The sequence below is a fragment of the Arctopsyche grandis genome, chromosome 1 (assembly GCF_051622035.1).
Source record: "Arctopsyche grandis isolate Sample6627 chromosome 1, ASM5162203v2, whole genome shotgun sequence".
NCBI lineage: Eukaryota > Metazoa > Arthropoda > Insecta > Trichoptera > Hydropsychidae > Arctopsyche > Arctopsyche grandis.
Window position 1 is genome coordinate 34,885,108 of NC_135355.1, and position 20,200 is coordinate 34,905,307.

At 29.1% G+C, this 20,200-nt stretch overlaps 2 protein-coding genes across 3 annotated transcripts in view; one reads left to right on the forward strand and one right to left on the reverse strand.

The window, feature by feature from the left end:
• The window catches only part of LOC143916237 (methyltransferase-like protein 25B), a 588,188-nt gene that overhangs the window by 306,604 nt on the left and 261,384 nt on the right, over positions 1-20,200 (forward strand). The gene's annotated exons all lie outside the window — the stretch shown is intronic.
• On the reverse strand, positions 640-10,711 carry LOC143919713 (proton-coupled zinc antiporter SLC30A2-like). Of its 2 annotated transcripts, XM_077442184.1 has the most exons (12): positions 6,649-6,693; positions 6,288-6,457; positions 5,136-5,337; positions 4,912-5,069; positions 4,388-4,492; positions 4,184-4,304; positions 3,641-3,820; positions 3,426-3,564; positions 3,174-3,338; positions 2,962-3,093; positions 2,783-2,891; positions 640-2,688 (listed from the first exon to the last, which is right to left on the reverse strand). In XM_077442184.1, the coding sequence occupies exons 3-12, from the start codon at positions 5,162-5,164 to the stop codon at positions 2,543-2,545; spliced, it is 1,284 nt and encodes a 427-aa protein (XP_077298310.1). In that variant the 5' UTR covers positions 5,165-5,337; positions 6,288-6,457; positions 6,649-6,693; the 3' UTR covers positions 640-2,542. The 2 variants fall into 2 exon arrangements, with proteins under 2 accessions (XP_077298310.1, XP_077298301.1); XM_077442175.1 differs by lacking the exons at positions 5,136-5,337; positions 6,288-6,457; positions 6,649-6,693 and adding an exon at positions 10,487-10,711 and having other exon boundaries at positions 646-2,688.

Below are 20,200 nucleotides of genomic sequence, written 5' to 3' on the forward strand. Positions count from 1 at the left end.
ATTTAGAAAAAAAAGTGTAGAATATTTTTTCGTCTTATTGCATTAAATCGAAATATAGTAACTTTCCTTTAGACTTTGAAATCCAACTGATAAATCTCTACCAATATTTCAAAATCAATATTGATTTCGACTGTATACCACAAGTGCCACATCTAATACACAATTTCGAAAGAGATTTTGTATATATGTAAGTTTTGGTTACTAAAATCCATAACGTTATCTAAAAAATCAAATTTTCTGTGACGAAGATATCAATATCGATTTCCATTTCCTACTTCAGTTCCAGTTCCTTGTTCTTTTCTCAATTCCGGATCTGGATTGCTGTTTCAGTTCCGGATCCCGATTCCTTTTTCAGTTTAGTTTCAGAATGTTTACTATTAGATTAGTCATGTTTAAGCGGTTTATATTACAAAAAACGAGCGAAGTCGGATAAAGCATTAATAATAACTTTAAAAAATCTTTTGAAAAATCCTTTCAACGTATTTATTAAGCATTTTAATTGATTTGTAAAAATATAACCGAAGAAATATTATAGATAACAATGGATGAACAGTTATCTCCACTAGATGAAAAACTTCCTCGTGATATTACGACTACATATTCAGGAAGACAAAATAAATAAACTAATAAAATGAATTTCATATCAAAGTTCAATGTCGGATGTCGACTAATATTTTTATTTCACTTTTAAAAATAAATTTTAAATTATGAGATTAAAAGAATACATTTGATAGGCATGCATTTGTTTACACATTCCTATATTATGTTTAATAACAACAATATTTGGAATGATACTAATTCAAGAAGCCTTTGGAACATTCTAAGACAAATCTCACATATTTATTTTATTGAAAAGTTTTATCTTATTTTGTATTGACATAATATAAGGATTTTTTATGATTCATAACTAAACATTCAAATTTATGTTAATATTTGATTATTATGAATTAAGTATAAACATACATTACAGCATTTCAAAAATATTATAATTTATTTCAAATAATAAAGATATTATAATATACATTCATATAATATTTTACTTTCACATTCAAATTTTTTGATATATCACAACTCGAGCATTCAAATTTTCATAATGTTAAGTATTATATATTATTTTCTTAAATATTAATATGCTTTTGTATTTTTCAATCATTTTTATTAGATTTGTGTATTTTTCAGTTTCATGCTAATCATTAACTAGAAAATTTGAGGATCATTAATTTCACACATACATATATATTGTACATTGGTATATTCAGTCTTATTGAAGTGGTCAAACAGAGTTTTTCCTTATCGTTAGTCAATTTTTAATCTACTCAGTTCTGAGTGGCGTTTGCCACCAGAAGAACGTAAATTTAAACCACTGTACTGGTAAACAGACTTTCAAGTTATGATGTAGATTTCTAAGAAATGTACATCCATAGCATATACTTTTCAAAATCATATCATAAACGAATATCAAATTCATATTATGGTATTTTATATATGAATTGTACATATGTATATAAATTTCACAACCATGTATTCATTTTAGAATTTAAATAATAATAAAAAGCTTGTAAAAAAAAGAACAGTTTTGGTATGTTTATTTTTACACATCTACATATTACTAAAAATATTTAAACGAGCATGCTTTATTTATTTTTGAACCTATGCACTTGGTCATTTATTCTTTCAAATATGTATACTAGGAGTCGGCAATTTTTTCAGACTTACGGGTCGTATTCGACTTTTAGCTTTAATACTGAAGCTGCAATTGAATAAAATAGTACATATGTATGTACATTTATGCAAAAAATGCCTTTTTATTATTTAAATATATATAAAAAAAATACAAAAATTGAAAATATATCATTTAAAAAAGTAAGACAGTATGAAAATACATATATGCTGGAGTAGTATGTAATAGAGTAAAAACAAAATTCTATCTGTATCTTTGTTTAATGCGACTTTTTTAATTGTTTTCCCTTATATACATAAATTATCGATAATACATTTGCTTTAAAACCTGAAGTGAAAAGTCAACTTGATGTATGCAGATGTTTATCAGTCAATTGAGAAGGCTTATTGTTTCTAAAACTCCTGGTAAAAAATGACCGTTCATAAATTCATGAATATATACATATATGCTTCAGTTTGTAAATCTTCAATAACACCAATGAAAGTATCTAATTATAATCTATCTGTTCGTACAGATTTGCAACATAAATATCACCGTATTTCTAGGCATACTTGTTCGGTTACAGTTAATAAACATTCAAAAAACTTTTAACATATCTAATTTATTTTTCAAATAATTCAAAATACGAGGTGGGGCTGAATATAAATCTAATTTAGTCAACCAATTTGCCGACCCCTGATGTAAACAATAACATTAAACAATACTAACGGTATTGAAATACACGAAAAATTAACAGTAGTATTGTTTTATATCTATATCACATATACATATTTAATTTTTAGAATTATTTAGTCAAAATATTATTAACTATCAAATAAGTTTGCAAAGATATAAATCATATAATATTGTACGATGGATTCATCACGTGTCTGGCATTTTACATTGGTTGCACTCTTCCATGTCATTCTTAAATTCCTCGATTTGAAGAGTCATTTCAAAGAAGTTATACTTCTCGTGGACTAATCGTGTGGCTTCTTGTAAAACAATTTGCGGAGACACTCCGGGATCTATTCAAAAAAAAATATAAATAGCATGTTAGATGAAAGATTTTAAATACGAAATCATTCCGATCCATGATATATAATATGCTATTAAACTCACTAATAGCTAGATGAGCAGCCAGTGCTGTTTTATCTAAAGATAAAGCCCACAAACGAAGATTGTGTACTCGAACGACTCCTTGAATACTTAGGAATGTATTGCAGACTTCCTATAAACGGAGATAAGATTATTGTTGTGAATTATTAACATTTAAATTAATTATTTAATAAAAATCAAACCTGAAAATCGAGCCCTTTTGGAGACCCTTCCATTAAAACTCTTAATGTATCTCTTATAATTGTAAATGTAGTGAAAATTACAAGTATTGAAAAGAGGAATGTGCAAATTGGATCCACTAATGCCCATTCAGGCTGCAAACAAAAAATGTATTCAATCATTATATTATGATTGTTAGTTATATAATATATGAAAGTTGCATCCAGAAAGTCACCTTATAATAAATAACCAATGCAGCAATGAATACTCCAAAGCTTTGTAAGAAGTCACCGATCACATGAATATACGCAGCCCGTACATTGATATTTGTAGATTTCTTTTCATGACTTTTACTATCAAGAGCCTCTTCAGAAACTTCTATAACTTCACCTGAATCAATCTTGAATAAAAGTCATGTTTATATGTATGTATGTTGAAAGTGAAAACATAACGTATTGTATTGATTAATGTTAAATAATGTAAAAACCTTCAATGTTGGATTTTCAACACCATTAGAGGTGGCACGGTGTGATTTTTTGACACTGTGTGAATGACCACCTCCTCCATGACTATGACCATGACCATGACCGTGACTATGGCCGTGGTCATGTAATGTAGCAGCCATTCTACAAAAAATTAAGGAAAATATTACTTTTCAAGTTTTTATCTATCTTGAAAGGATTTATTAATAATAATACTTACATTATATTAACAGCCACACCAATAGACGACGTAATTAGCATAACTGTAGCATCAATTTCAAAATTTTTGGTTATAACTCTCTCTACGGCCATGTAAACCAAAATTGCCGTCACTACCCATATCATTAATACTGAGGTTAAAGCTCCAATCACTTCTGCACGATACCATCCGAAAGACATTCTGAAGTATATATGCATATTTAAATCATCTAATAACACAGATTACCTAAACACAATCTGCTTTAGAGGGTCTTTAATTAATATTATGTATTAGATGTAATTATGAGCATTTATAAGAATTATAAATAGGTTTTTGAGCTCTTTTACCTATTATGCTGTACATTAACTTTAGAATAATATAATACTATGATTACTAACCAAATAAAATAAAATTGTAAAATAGAAAATGATCAGTTGATCAGTAGCTATTAAAATAGATATAGGATGTTTTGTGAATATAATTTCGTAATAATAAAAAGCATTTAAAAATCAAATTATCTAATTATATATGGAAGTACATGTATGAATAATGAAAATTTCTTACGCTCTTGTCGGCGGTCTACTAGCTACCCATATTGAAAACAAAGAGATCATAAAACTAGCAAAATCAGTAAGAAGATGTGCCGCATCGGTTGCAATTGCCAAACTGCTAGATAGGTAACCGCCTTGAAATAGTGAAAATAAAAATTAAATAGCAATTCATGTATTTAAAAATATTCGGTTTCATAATGATTAGATTTATATTCACCTATTATTTCTACTATCATAAATAATACGCATAATATGCTGGCAATAATAAGCTTTCGACGAGCCTTTTTATCCACTTCTTCATTTCGGTTGCGGTGACAATGTCCTAGAATTGTTCAATTGTGTTTTTTTCTTATATTGAGAATATATATTGAGAATATATATATATACATTATATTCTCGTCTATCTTATATATACATATAATAGATTTTTTCAAATTACATAAAATGGTACATAGAGACAAACAAATGAAAAAGAAAAAGAAAAGAATAAAAATATAATATAAAAGATATGGAAATACTTTTTTTTTTTTGATAAAGGCAAATTTTATTATTCTATTGGATAGGTTTTATATGTAAAAAACAAATATGTGTCGATTGAAAACAAAGTTTAATTTTGCCATATTTGATAAAAAATTTCAAAAATTGTAAACACAAAATTAAAAGTATTAGAAATATTTCGATTTTGATTGTGACGTTGATGTAAATAAACAATTTCGGAGGTCAAGTTTGCTGTCAACATACCGTATGGTTCATCGGCAGAAGGAAGTGGTCTGGTGTTATCTAATACTGCACAGCATCTCGACGATGGATTTCCATGCATGCAGTATATCACTCGTTTCACATTTTCACCGGACGAAGGTGTCGCTCCGTACAACACTTTTCCAGTCTCCTGCTGATAACTGTAAGAGAGCAACCTCGTTATAAAACAATAATCTCGCTAATGCCATGCCATTGTAAAAACTCACAGCAAAATCGGAGACGTCTCTTCAGCCATAACAAAACTTTATGTAATAATTAAGTAAATGTAGTTCCGTGCGTGCCGTGTGCAGATGCTTACAAATGTGATAGGCTAGTCTATGTTAGTTAGTACAATATCTTGAAAGATAAGAGGGGTATATCCACTACGTGATACAACAGCCGATAAACACTGTGCATCGCATTCTGTCTCTATGAACGAATAGTGTACACAATAAAGGTGATTAATTCGAAATGTTTGCTTTTAATACGATAACCCGCCTGGATGCGTTCACAACAACCACTTTAACTAGAGTGCAATGAAGACAATAGATTTCATTTAAATTTGAGTCAGGGAAACAACATATTATATTAAAATATTTGTGCGATATGTTATTTGACAAGTAAGTCTCACATAAGTTATAATATTTAATGGATTGACAAACTTTTCATTGTTGAAATAATTCAACAAAATATTTCACTAAAGTAAATATCTGTAAAAAGAATCTATTTATCTTTCTGAGTAATATTTTGCAACGTCATGAATTTTATATACATACATATGTTCAAATGGATAAAGTTAATACATCCTTAAAAAAAATTTATAATACACCAATATATACTAACTTGAAAAAATATAATATTCCGTTTGTTACAGATATTACTAACAAACTAACCAGTAGATTCTATGACAGAATAACTAATAACCATATTAACACACTTGTGAAGAGTCTCGATGATTACAATAAAATGTCTATACCCTTCAGGTATAAACACAGATTATCTAAACACAATCTGCTTTAGGTCATTGACTTTAGAGAGTCGTTAATTAATATTATGTATTAGATGTATTATGAGCATTTATAATGATTGTAAATAGGTTTTTGAGCTCTTTTTCCTATTATGCTGTACATTAACATTAGAATAATATAATACTATGATTACTAACCAAATTAAATTAAATTGTAAAATAGAAAATTATCAGTAGATCAGTATCTATTAAAATAGATATAAGATGTATTGTGAACATAATTTCGTAATAATAAAAAGCATTTAAAAATCATAAAAAGCATTAAAAAATCAAAATCAATGTAGATAATACTTTCATAGAAGCAAATTTCTGTCAATTGTTGGAAATAAGCAATTGTATGTAGATTACTAACCAAATCTGGTGGTACTCGGGCAAGAAATAATAAAATCCGAACATTTTAGTCTTACATGTAAGTTAGAGTACCATGAAATTGTACATTTGATGTTTTAAAAACTGTATTTATTCAATTAGATGGTAATAACATTTCTCATGTGACACCCTGAAACATATAATTAAAGCAAACTATATAAATGTAAAATTCCTGACTGACTCAGTTCATCTTTAAAAATAATGTTTCTTGGTTATCTAATGAAATATGTATTTTATTGATAAAATTGAATTTTCCAACTAGATAATATGACAAACAACCTTATCTCGAATGATGTTAACAAAAATATATATGTATGTATTTTAAATTTGTATCAAGTACTAACAATATTATTCAGTGATGATGACTGGTGAAATGTCTGTTATAATATGGTATTATTTTATTAATAAAATGCCTATCTGTTGCCAATTTCTGAACTAATTGTGAGTAATAATAGTGGGTCACAGGCAAATGTGACCTCCCACAACTCTTCATTTGTGAACTTTATCAGAAACAATGTTCAATGACCGCTAATTATATTTTAAAGTTAGTCATCTGGAAAAACATTTACGCAATTAAAATTTTTGCATTTATCAAAATATTTAAGTATGTAAATATGAAGAGAAATGTATTTTTAAGATATCGAAAATAAATATGTACATGGGCCCAGTTCAACCGATATTTTGGGCCCCTTTTAAAGATTTAAAGTCTCGGGGAACAATTTTTCATATTTAAATTGTTATTTTCATAATTAAAAACAATTTCAGTATATTTAAAAAAAACACAATTTTTTAAATATATTGAAAAGAATAAAAACAACAAAGTAATTGTTTTTTATTTGCTATTTAATGTCTTACAAATATATCACGAATGCTTTTCGAGCTTTAACACCAGTAAAATTAGATATTATTTCTAATTTTAATGGTTACCTCCCGCTATTGATGAAACTATGATACATATGCACAATATGCAGTAATCCTGAACGTTGTATAAAAAATTGGATTTGTTATACATCATTTGTTCTATTAAGTACAAGCTATGTATGTATTTTTTTTGATAATGATAAAAAGTAAGGCCCATGGCCCCTTGTGCCAATATGGCCTGCATAGTATGTATGTATATCAGGGTTGCTAGACGTCCCTATTTGAGCGGGACAGGACTGTCCCGAGTTCAACAGACAAATCCCGAGTCCCACATTGCCTTTGAAAATCCCTACTTGACAAAATGTGTATATGTACAAAAATGTACGTAAATAGAGATGGTAAATTTCAAAAGTAACACATTTCAATCTATTAAAGTCTTGTCTTTAAACCAAACATGAAAATCGAATTTTCTTCAATTGCAGAATTAACAAAATTATTTAATATTATTTGCAATGCTGACCTTTAATACGAAGATGTCTGTTAAATTAAACAAATTTTACTGAAGCAAACCAGAAAAAATGTGAAATAGACAATAGTTTTTAAAGATCATTCCACTTGCAATAATAGTTTTAAAATTGTAGTCCACATCCTTTCAATTCTACATTCCATTGCAAATTTCGAAAGAACATTCAGTCGAATGAGTGCAACCTGGAGAAAGGAGAGAAACAGATTATTGTTAGAAACCGCAGAAGTTGAATTAATGCAATTGTAATGACTTTCATCGAGCAAAGCTGATGATTATGTTTTGAAACAAGTTAAAAGCTAGGAAAAAACTTTTATCATTTTTTTCATTTAAACCAAAATATAATCCTGTAATTGTATCCATTATATTTTAATAACAGTTTTCTGTGGATTATTAAATGATTATTTTTTATATGTTCTCATCTACATATATACATTCTTATGTATGTACTTATTTACATACATTATGATATAATTAAAAATATTTCCTTCTTAATTTCTTCATTAATTCTTATTTTGATCATTCGAAATAGTGAATGTCCCGATCTGTGATTTTGGAAATCTGGCAACCCTGATTTATATTGATGATTCACAAATGTTTTACTATTTATATTTCAAACACGTATATTGAAAAAAATATGTGTGAAAATATTACGTTAGATGCATTTGTAGTTTCTTCATTTTGAATTGGTTGCTTATTTCAAACACAGGTGGGGTTATAAGAATAATTTTCCGATTTTTATTATAATTTATTATACACCTATCGATTTTTTTACCTAGTTATAAGTGCATTTTTATTTCGTTTTTATATGCATATTGAGATTCCCATTTTATTTATTTGGGAACTGCTAAACCGTAGATCTTGAATCCTATTGGTTAATGGAAGTTTTTCATCTTCCTATTTAACTGAAATTAAGTATACATAAATATATGTAAGTATAAAATATGTTGATAGACATTCCTTTACTATTAGTGTAAAAATGTAAACATTCACAGAAAGATTTGTCTGCAGACAATTTTTTAGAAATTTATTTGTTGTAACGGTTTCTCAGGGACTAACAATTTGTATGCTAACGAATCAATATTTTTTTCATAACACAATAAAGTCCTTTGAATTATCAAGGAGATGAAGTCAAAATCAAAAAATAAATATTTTATAACCACTTATTGAATTAGCAAAAAATAAAATATCCATTTAGTATAATTAAAAATATTTTCGAAGGTTTTGTCGTAGTTCCTAGCTATGAAACATATCGCAATAGGACACCCTATGAGAGACTTGTCAGATATGGTAAATTCATACCAATACATAGTATAACACATCATATCATATGACGGGTTGAAAACCAGACTGGTACAAGTGACATTTTTTAAAAAAAGCTGTTTTAAGTGCTAAAATAATAGCATTTCATATATGCTATTATTTTAGCACTTGAACCAGATTTTTTTTTTAAATGTCACTTGTACCAGTCTGGTTTTCAGCCCGTCATATAATACATCATATCACATAATACATCATATAATATAATACATCATATAATTTCACATCATATCATACCAATACTTAGTATATCATATCTTTATTGTTTTTTTATAATTTTTAATTATTATTATTATTATTTGTTTGTGTATATATACGTTTTGTTTTTGTTATGTCTAATTTATTTAGTTATTATTTTATTTCTTTTCTTTTCTGGTATATTTTTGAGCATTGTGGCGCATTAGAAATACCTGTAATGCTACAATGGTCCAAACTTTAAATAAATAAATAATATTATATCGCTATTCTGTGTGTGTCTGCGATAACGTTCACCGTACTTTAATATTCGTTTCGATTTGACATATGTACGTCACAGTTAAAACACGGCCAATAAAACGCACGAATCTAATAAGAACGTAACAATGAATCAAGAAAAAACTGTATAAATACTGTTTGCTACCAATGTTTCCTCTATGCAAATTAGTCTCTTAGTATTTGCCGCCATCTCTTGAGAATTTATTTAAATAATTAATTTTTCTATTGCTGTTTTATACTATGTATACTACTTGTTTTACCCGGCTTCGCTCAGTATTTGTAATATAAATAGCGTAAAGATGGCGAATCTAATAGTAACTATTCATTTATCTTTTTAATAAATTTATTTGAATCGAAAAAAATATTATATTCAACCAATTGAATTGTCGTCATAGAAACTTTGTTTTGTTTACGAAGTTCCCAACCAAAGATTCAAACTTACAAAGTCTCTTTTGAAATTATATATTAGATATAAATATATGTAGTTAGTTAGGTACTTTTTACCATTTTTTTCATCATATTAAACAATTAAATATTAAATTAATTATATTTAAATGTATTTGAAAAAATACGACCGCGATGCGGATCAAATACTTAATACAGGACCGACACATTTCTTTTAATTTTTTTTTTAATAACTTAATATGCCATAACCAATGCGATGATATTTCATCGGGCACGACACTAGTCACACATAAACAATAAAAATAACATATATATGTATGTATCGTAAATAAAAAAGGATGTTAATTCATAAATCACAAACATCGAATTTGCACATTTGCACTAAAACACTATCTGAAACGCAATTTTTTATCACTATAAATAGCAATACCGAAACAGATTTGATTCATCAACATGCTATGATGTTTTGTGCACTAATTTCAAGTGGAAACATTCAGTTTGACTAGGGAAAGAAAATATATGTATATACTGAATCAAATGTTATGATCGGTTCGAGCATCGTGCATAGATATGAATAGTGCAGAGTCGCGCAGGCTCACCAGTCTAAGGGTTGCTGCAACATGGCGCAGCGTAAAGCGGGCGCCAAATCAGAGGGTGTGGGAGCCTCGAGTGATAGAATATTAGCCGTATCTAGAAGCCGGGGAGCTGTAGTGACGCTCATGGACCGGAAGCGCCTCGAGATGGGCGCTCCGCCCCCCAGGGCGCCTACACCAGACATCGCGAGCTGCACCGCCACGTCCGTACTCTGACCGATCACTGAAGAAGTAGTCGCGCGAACCTCTATGGCGCCCCCTCTTTACAACATACTACTTTACATCATAACCCTTCGGTTGCGTCGTGTCTTAGCCCAAAATTAAATATTGCATGAAGACCATATTCGTCTCGACTCTTGACCTTACCTTGAGGAGTGTTTTATGGCGTGGACTTTGCCACGTCATCATATTCTATCGAATCTGCCATGAAAAGTATTGTCACGCTAAATTGTGCTTAGTGACCAATTAACACTGATATCATATCAATAGCAGAAATACATATGTATATACATGTGTGGGAGTACAAATTTCTGGATTGTGTATTTAATACACAATCCAAAAAATTCAATTTGTACGTGTCGGTCAAACCGGTCTCCGTGACGGGCCCGAATGTGAAACGCCCGAAAACACAAATATCGGAAGGCAAAGATCAAAAATCGAAAGATCTTAAGTCGAAAGATCAAATTATTAATGTGCGCGCGCAGAATACGGGAGGAAAAGCCTGTTCCTCTTGTTCCTGTTGTACCCTGCTCGCGCAAATTAAGTGAGTATGTACCCTTTACCATGCACCCTTTTTTTTGATCTTTCGACTTAAGATCTTTCGATTTTCGATCTTTCCCTTCCGATATTTGTGTTTTCTGTAATGTAACATTCCGGCCCGTCACGGAGACCGCTTTTAAATATACATATTTAATTATTTAATATGAAAATAAAAAGGAAAAAAAAAAGTTTTTTTAAACATACCTCTTCTATAATTTGTATATAAAATTATTGGGTTTGGTGCAAACGATCGAAAAGCGCCAGACAGATTGAACCACATATTAACTGGATGGCTGCTTTAAACGTAATTCTCGACTTCACGAATGAAAAATTGCACATCAGATGACGAGTAACCTTTCGATGTGTACAGATGCAATTATTAAAATGGTTATTATTAAAATTGAGTTTGATCTTTCTGGCGAGTTTTTAATTATTTATAAGGAAAAATTCGGAACTCAAGTATCAGAAGCACAGAACGTATACAGGGTAGGTATGTCGGGACGTCGGGTAGATTTCGATCGTTTGCACCGCATCGAAAATTATTATTTTGAATAAAAATACCATTATTTTATTTTACTGCCGCCATCTATGTTTAAAACTAATAAACAAACGGTGGATAGACGTCAACGACTATCTCGCCGGGCAGATTTAAAACGCGTCTTACACGATATTTTTGCACCATCGTAATGGCGGAGGATCCATTTACTTATATTGATGACCAAAATGAGCAATATGGCAAAGTATAAAAACGATCGGATAAGAGGCAAACTTTTTCCTGAATTGTAATCGTAAGTGAAACGTAAAGGAGGTATGTAAAAACTAATTACCTACCTACATATGAACAATGTAAAACACCAATAGAAAAATAAATAATTAAACAAACTTTCAATAGATGGCGCTAAATACTCAGAGACTTAGCGCCGTCTATTTGCCTAGAGGAAACATTGGCAGCAAACAGTAGATATAGAAGTTTTTTTCTTTCGTTATTAATTTAATGGTAGCGTGTATGTTTAGCACCAAGTGATCAGTGGCTTTGATCCGCCATTCTGCTGGTTAAATTTGTATTTGTGACTCCAAATCAATCGTTTCATATCAGAGTTTGTCAATTTTATCTGATCATTGTTGAAACGGTTCCTCAAAATTGACAAACAATCATCTTTCCTGTTGTCACAAATCTTCTGTATTCATTGTGTGTATAATTTGTAAAAAATATGTATTAAATATAAATCCATAGATGTTTCAATGGATTAATTCTGTAATTAATTAATTGTTACTTCGTTTTCTTTAGCTTCTGGAAATACAGTGATTAATGTAATAATAAAATGTTGCATTGTTTGTAATTAATTGTCCAGGAAGGTGCATTGGGGTCTTCCTGTCAAGCCTTCCTGGTATATACCTGGTTTTGTTGGCAGTTTTTTAGCTGCGACATACATATGTACATATGTATGTCGAATCGAAACGACTATTATGATACGGCGAGCGTTATCGCAGACAGACACACAGAATAGCGATATTACATATATTATATATGATAGCTTTCTGGAAACATTTACATATTATATGGATATTGCAATGATATGCACATTTGTATGATAGAGTAAGCCACATATACACATATTTTTTACACATGATAATAAGTGTGATAGTTTGAATTGCATTGATGATTCATGTATATTTTTATGCCATGCAAATATTTTTATGTGTAACCGAGCAAGCTGTAATTGTTCATGGGTTAATTGAAATTGACCTCTTAATCGCTCAATAATAAACATCAATTTAGCGTCATTCATTCAAAGTCGATAATACTATTTAAATAATAAGATATATAATACGTATGTAATCATCGTCAGAGTGTACCGAAAACGAAACAGAGCACATGGATTCTTTGGAAGTGTAACAATTACTTACATACGAGTAGGTAAGTAAGTATGTACTAACAATTTGGGACATTGAATTTGTGAAATCGAATCTGATTTCGATATCATTATTGATCTTTTGTCTGTCAGGGTCCCCTGACGTCAAGGAAACACTTAGAGACGATATTGGGTAAGTATGTATACTCTGCTCACGTTCAAGTTGTCAGCTTTCAAAACGGCAGTGACCATTACGTGTGATGGCCATGTGTGTCGATAATTTGTAATTTAATTATTACCACTGACACGACCTTTATTTTATGATTAATTTCAAACAGAATTAATAGGTATTTGTCTCATTTTCAGAATTTATAGATTATAAAATTAGCATAATTGACACGTGTATGCCAATATAAAAATGTAAACAAAAATACAAAAATAAATTGAATAAAAAAAAAAAACAATTCCTTGCGAAGGATTGATGATTTGAAATTACTTTAAAATAAAACAAGTTTGATTTTTTTTATATGAAACATTGAACTTTTGTTTTGATTATTTTTTTGGATTCAAATCATAGGACAAATATTTGACAGCTGCAATTTAATGAATACTTTTTGTACGATTTAATTTAAATTAATAATAAATAGCTAGCATCATAATATTGTCAATCGTTTGAGTCAAATTCAAATTGTACAAAAAATAATAGCAAAATTTCGTTTGATAAAATATGTATCACATATTGAATTTCGATCTATTATTTATTTATTTATTTTTAATCTATTTCAGGATGGCCTAACAGGTAACCCCAATGCGTCTTCCTGGCCAGAAACATTGTACATTTGATACAAGTATTCTTAGTACTATACAAAGTAAATAAATACTTATAAATGAATATCCACAGAGACTACATATGATCAAATTTGTAAACTTGTAGCATTTTGAACAATTCAGCGAAATTCAGTAAATACGTATCAATTAACATCCACATAAACATGCATAGTCAAATTTGTAAATTTGCAGTATTTTGAGTATTTGAGGCTTTGCGAGAAAATGAGTAAGGTTGCCAATTTTTTGGAAGCGTTTCAATGAAAATCAGATAAATTGGTAAACTCTGATAGGAACCGATCGACCTGGAGTCACAAACTCGAGGTCTGGCCAGTAGAAAACCAGTGGGATTTGAACCCGTGACCACTCTGTTCAAAGCATCATATGCTAAGCACTGTTTTTAATGTTTTTGCAGTTTATTAATTACAAATTATTTAAAAAAAACGGTGACTATTGTGTTAAACTTTAAGAATGTTATGGCTATTGCGTTTTGAAAATAGGCGTTTTACTAATTTCATTATGTTCATTAATTTTATCTTCCTCGTTAGGAAGATAAAATTAATGATGGTTATACATAGTTAAATATGTACTTATATGTGATACTGGAGCTTACATCTTGTACTTATTGATAAATATTATTAATATTTGAAAAATCCCCTTGAAATTATTTTCCATTATCTTTTCTATATTTTTGTTTTCTTTTAGTTACGTTACCTTTCCAGATATTTTTATTTTTTTTTGTTATTTTATTTTGGTATTTTCTCTTATTTCGTATTTTTTTCATTTATCTTATTTTTGTTTTTATTTTATTAGTTATATTAAGCCAAACCCCGTTGGTCTATTGGCTTTTCCACCTTCCCGATGCATTTTAAATAAATAAAATAAAATAAATATTATGTCTTGTGTGACAAGTGACAAGTTTTTTTTCTAAAATTGTTATGAAGATTTTATTATCTATAAATATTTTATTATATGTATAATCAATAAGGAAAAACTAAATATTCCAGATTTTTTCCTTATATGTATGTATGTAATAATAGAATTTTTTTGTGATTATGGATATACATACATATTTTTATGAAATTTTAGTTAAGATACTAACAAAATGTGATCATTGTTGAATTAATACAAATATATTTATCGAATATTTCCACATACGCTATTGAAATACAAATTCTATAGAACAGTAGTCGCTTTCTCACGCTAAAAAGTTCAATTCGAAGGTGAATAATAGGAAAAAAAATACATAGAAAACAATAAAAAGTAACACGTTGCAATTGATCCGCAACAATTATTATTAATAAGCGTAAAAACGCGAACGCTTTTATCGTTTCTAAAATACATATCTCAATCACTCCGTGTGATACGGGCTTTATTCAAAATTTTAAAGAAAATGAAAAACTGTTAACAATTTGCACGGCGTTGGACGACACAAAAGGAAATATTAGCGCGCAGATTTTTCCTTTTTTAAAATGCGAAATGCACGAAAGAAAAAAAAATACGTAGAAAAACGCGAATTTGAACAAACACTGTAATTTACGGTAGTACTTCGTCATGTCAGTGCTAATTTGTTACCTGGACGTTTGATGTACCAACACACGGATTATAATCAAAAAACAACGAGTTCTACATACGCATAGATATATTTAATTGAAAATATTCATAATATTGTCACAAATTATCTAGAAAGTTAGATTAAAAAAAAAAATAGATTGAAAAATTTTATTTAATTTTTTATCGATACTTTTTGATCAGCCATTGAATAACCATAGTCTTTTCATAAATAACGTGTCATTTGATAATTTATAATTCGAATTTCTTATGACCTCATATTTCACTCGCATGGTTTGTCAATGAGTTCCATATTTATTTTGGTTAATCGTATTCTTTTCTTTTTACATAGAATACAGAAAACTCTTTTGCATATTAATCGTTGGAATTTCATTGTATGGGTCACTTGTATAAATAGACGTGCATTTTGTGTGCGTTTTCACAATCTTTCACTTTCGAGTTGTTACTATATTTCAAATTCAGATGAATCACGGCTAGCTCGCTCTGGAACACTATAATATATGTATATGTATAACAATTTACCATACTAAAGATATGCGTACAATTCAGTTTTTATAATTTTTGGTATGAGACTCGTTCCATCGTTGATATCAAATGAAAATATTTTTTTTTAGTAGGTCTTTGATAATAACACTGTTCGACACGAAAAATGTTTCAGAGACGAGATATGACTTTTCTTATAGATCTATGCCCAGTGAACACAAATCTGGTAATAAAAAGTGCTGATTGGCTCGAGATTCGGAGATATTTGTGTTTTTTAAATCGCGCGATTGTTCTATATATGGTGTTGTTCGGTCGATTTCTCAAAATCTGTTAATTTTCTGTTCAAAATTAATATTGGAATCTACAGTCGGGTATTTTATCTTACCGGTTTAAAATTCACCACACATCCAATTAACCCTTTTAAACGAAATCAAAAAATAGTGTGGCCAGAGCACTATCCTAATAAACATGATTCAATAGAAAATACTCAATATAATATAGTATTAACAGTGGGAAAAAAACCCCAAGTAAAAATACGTAATTTTGACTTTTGATTTGAACTGGACGACTACTTAGAGAGATTTGAAAGCTGAAAAGTACTACAAATGAAAGATAAAATACCCGACTGTAGATTTCAACATTAATTTTGAACAGAAAATTAACAGATTTTGAAAAATCGACCGAACAACACCAAGATATAGAAAAATCGCGCGATTTAAAAAACACATATATCTCCGAATCTCGAGCCAATCAACACTTTTTATTACCAGATTCGTGTTCACTGGGCATAGATCTATACGAAAAGTTATATCTCGTCTCTGAAACATTTTAAAAGTCGTCATTTGTCGAACAGTGTAATATATGTACAGTTCCGATTATCCGAACTAATAATGGCAAAGGAAGGGCACAGATAATCCAAACTATAGATTTTGTTTCAAAATACAACATACTTCTCACACAATAAATAAGTTTACACTGTTAATGCGAATTATATTAAGAAAATCTGAGAGTTGTGTTTTGAGAATCTTTCTTTTTTAAGATTTTCCAATATCATGCGAATTTTCTTAAATTGGTCGATTCATTCCAATAAATCGTCAATTGAAGTCTATTTCATATTGTAATTTTTGATGTTCCGTGTTCTGGGAATTCTTATCTTAAATTCTGAGAATCAAACCCCCCCCCCCCCCCCCCCCATAGCAGGGTTTCCAAATTCGCACATTTTCAAAATTATTATAGTCTTTTTAAATAAACGTTCTATGTATATGGAACGGATGCGGTGCATCCGCTCTAAAATCGCCAGACAAATTGACCGACAGATTAACGGACGGCTGCTTTAAATGCAATTCTCATCTTCTCGTATGATAGATTGCACATCAGATTACGGGTAACCTTTCGATTTGTTCAGATGCAATTATTAAAATGGTAATTATTAAAATTGAGTTGGATCTTTCAGGCGAGTTTAATAAGGCAAGATTCGATAAGTTCCGAATCTTGCCTTATTAAACTCGCCAGAAAGATCCAACTCAATTTTAATAATTGCATCTGTGCACATCGAAAGGTTACTCGTCATCTGATGTGCAATCTATCATTCGAGAAAACGAGAATTACGTTTAAAGCTGCCGTTCTGTTAATCTGGCGATTTTAGAGCGGATGCACCAAACCCATATGGAACCTCGTTTCCTGTCAAATATGTTAAAATGTTTCTTAAAAATTCCTGGATCCTATTTTTAAGAAACATTTCAAATAAATTTGTTTTTGTAATTATTTTTCCAATTTATAGATATACTATTTATTTTTTAAATAAATAAATTTTATATAAATATAAAATAAATTCAATTGAATTTGTTTTACATCATATGTCCCGGGATCCCGGGAAACCCGGGAACGATCCCAAGCACCATCCTGTGTCCCCGAAATCGAAAAAGTCCGGGAAATCAGGAACCCTAATTGTAGCTGGTGTAAATCAATTCTCGATGAATTATTTATCATCATTTTCATAGTCATTTGAATTCGTCATTTATTCACATTTTTTAGATATTTTATTTGCGTCTTGTTCCTTATAATCTAATAAATTTCTTTTTATACGGTTTTTTGATATAAAAATGTTTCTCTCTACAATACATACATACAAACATATGTAGAATGAATTATTCTATAGGCAAGGGTTTTAAGAAGACCAGTTGGTTACGTAGTTTCATCGATGAAATACAATATATCATTGATAATCAATGGTTTACACTAAATGTAGTTATATGTTTGCTTACATAAGGTATTGCTTATTGTATATTCAAATGTCATTCGAACGTTATATTCTTCTGAGAAGCTAAGATTCTTTTGCTCGTTCACTGACGCATAATAAATTACGAATTATGGCCATTAAATGGTGAATTGTTTGATTTATTCTTGTATTTCATAAACTTTATCTTCGGTTTACAACTACATATATCTATATTTCATATGTAATTCTAGTGTAAAGATTATAGAAACAATGCAAAGTCTAAGCATATGTATTTTTAAGGTATTTTGTTATTGAAAATATAACTTGTCCTTAAAACAAATAAGAAGATAATGGGCATAATGGAGTCATATACTAATTTGTAATAAACTGTTTACAAATAAAAGCTTTTAAAAAACAAATATTTGCCCTATCTACATAAAAATTTAAAATACATAGACTGCTATATTCATCTGCTATATCATGATTAGTGTTCATTGTGAATTGTTTATTTTGATTATTTATGTATGAATAATTAATAATTATATTTCAATGTCTATAAATGGTAGTCGGAAATTTACGATGTTTTGGGTAATTCGTTTTAATTCCTATATTCAATATTATTCGAAATTAACATATGTACATATGAATCTGTATTAAGAAGAAAGTTTGGTGGTCAATTAGTTATTTAATAGCTCAATATAGGCGAAAAATTCTCTCAACAAATCTCCATCATGTTTAGGTACTATTTTATATTTGAAAGAATCATTTATGAGCTAATAAATGTTAGAATGTCATGTGGTTAAATAATATGATATTATTTTCATTATATTATTAATTAATTTAATAATCTTTCAAAGTAGTAATATTTTGTTATGTTGGTATTTTATAATTTAAAAAATCAATGGAAAAAATATTATATTTTTATGTTATTATAATATATGTCGCGAATTCATTGGAGTTTTATTTTTTACATATTTCTATAAAATCTAATTAAATAAAAAATTAAAAAATCCTTTCCTTAAATCTGTGTAAAAACAGTAAATTAATTATAGCACTCACTGATCAAACGTAGTACTTCAAGCTATATATTATTCTAAATTGACAATAGATGTCTCTTTCATTTTCCGACATTAAAATTTTTTAGTTGTGCAATGAATAAATTGATATAAAAAAATGATTGATTGGATTGATAAAAATCATGATGATAGATAGATTGATAAAAATCATGATTTTGATTAATATAAATCGTCATAGGCTTTATCAAAACCGTCAAAAAAGATAAAGAGAAAATCTTTTATCAGGTCATATAGAATGTTCACAAATTAATCAAAGTTAATCGATTTTGATTTCATTGTTAGATAACTTTTAAAACTACGTTAACTTTCTTATATATTTCATTTTTCAAATACACGTAAATATATCAACTTATTATTCAGAATATTTATTATTTTATTATAAATATAAATTATTTTCTCGCTAATTTAATTAATTTAAACATTGAAATTTAGATGTTAAAGATTTCATAGTATGGTATCAATTCAAGATTGTGATTGATTATTAACAAAACAAATTGATTACAGTTATCGCATGACGAAAACTGACTGATGAATGTTACCTGTAAACTTTTGAGGTTTATGTTTATACAGTATAGTATTTCAACTACAGAATTTAGCAAGCAACCGCAAACTTAACATACTTTTATGGACCCTGAGGTTTTATTTAAATCAATACTCAGAATTTTCAGTAGCACATCTGGTTGATTTATCGGATTTATCTACATTTGCAATGCAAACACGAATCGAAAGGACCGGTTCAAGAATCGAAAAAACTCTCAGTTTATTTTTTTTTTACATTCATACTCAATTTCTTATCTAGCACGTAAAATCTTTTCCCGCACTTTTTATATTCATAGAAATATAGAAGTGTCACTGTGGGTTTTTTCAGAGTTGTGTGTAGAATTGCTAATCCTTCAAATCTGAGTAAGCAGTTGAGGTTGTGGCTTACGTGCGA

Bases quoted from the DNA above. Each gene is read 5' to 3' on its own strand.
- LOC143919713 (XM_077442175.1), bottom strand. From the start codon at position 10,665: ATGTCTGGTGTAGGCGCCCTGGGGGGCGGAGCGCCCATCTCGAGGCGC. The intron at 5,070-10,486 runs GTGAGCCTGCGC...GCTCTCTTACAG, and splicing joins TTGCAGCAACCCTTAGACTG to TTATCAGCAGGAGACTGGAA. The intron at 2,892-2,961 runs GTTTGATTTTTA...CTCCGTTTATAG, and splicing joins CAAAAGGGCTCGATTTTCAG to GAAGTCTGCAATACATTCCT.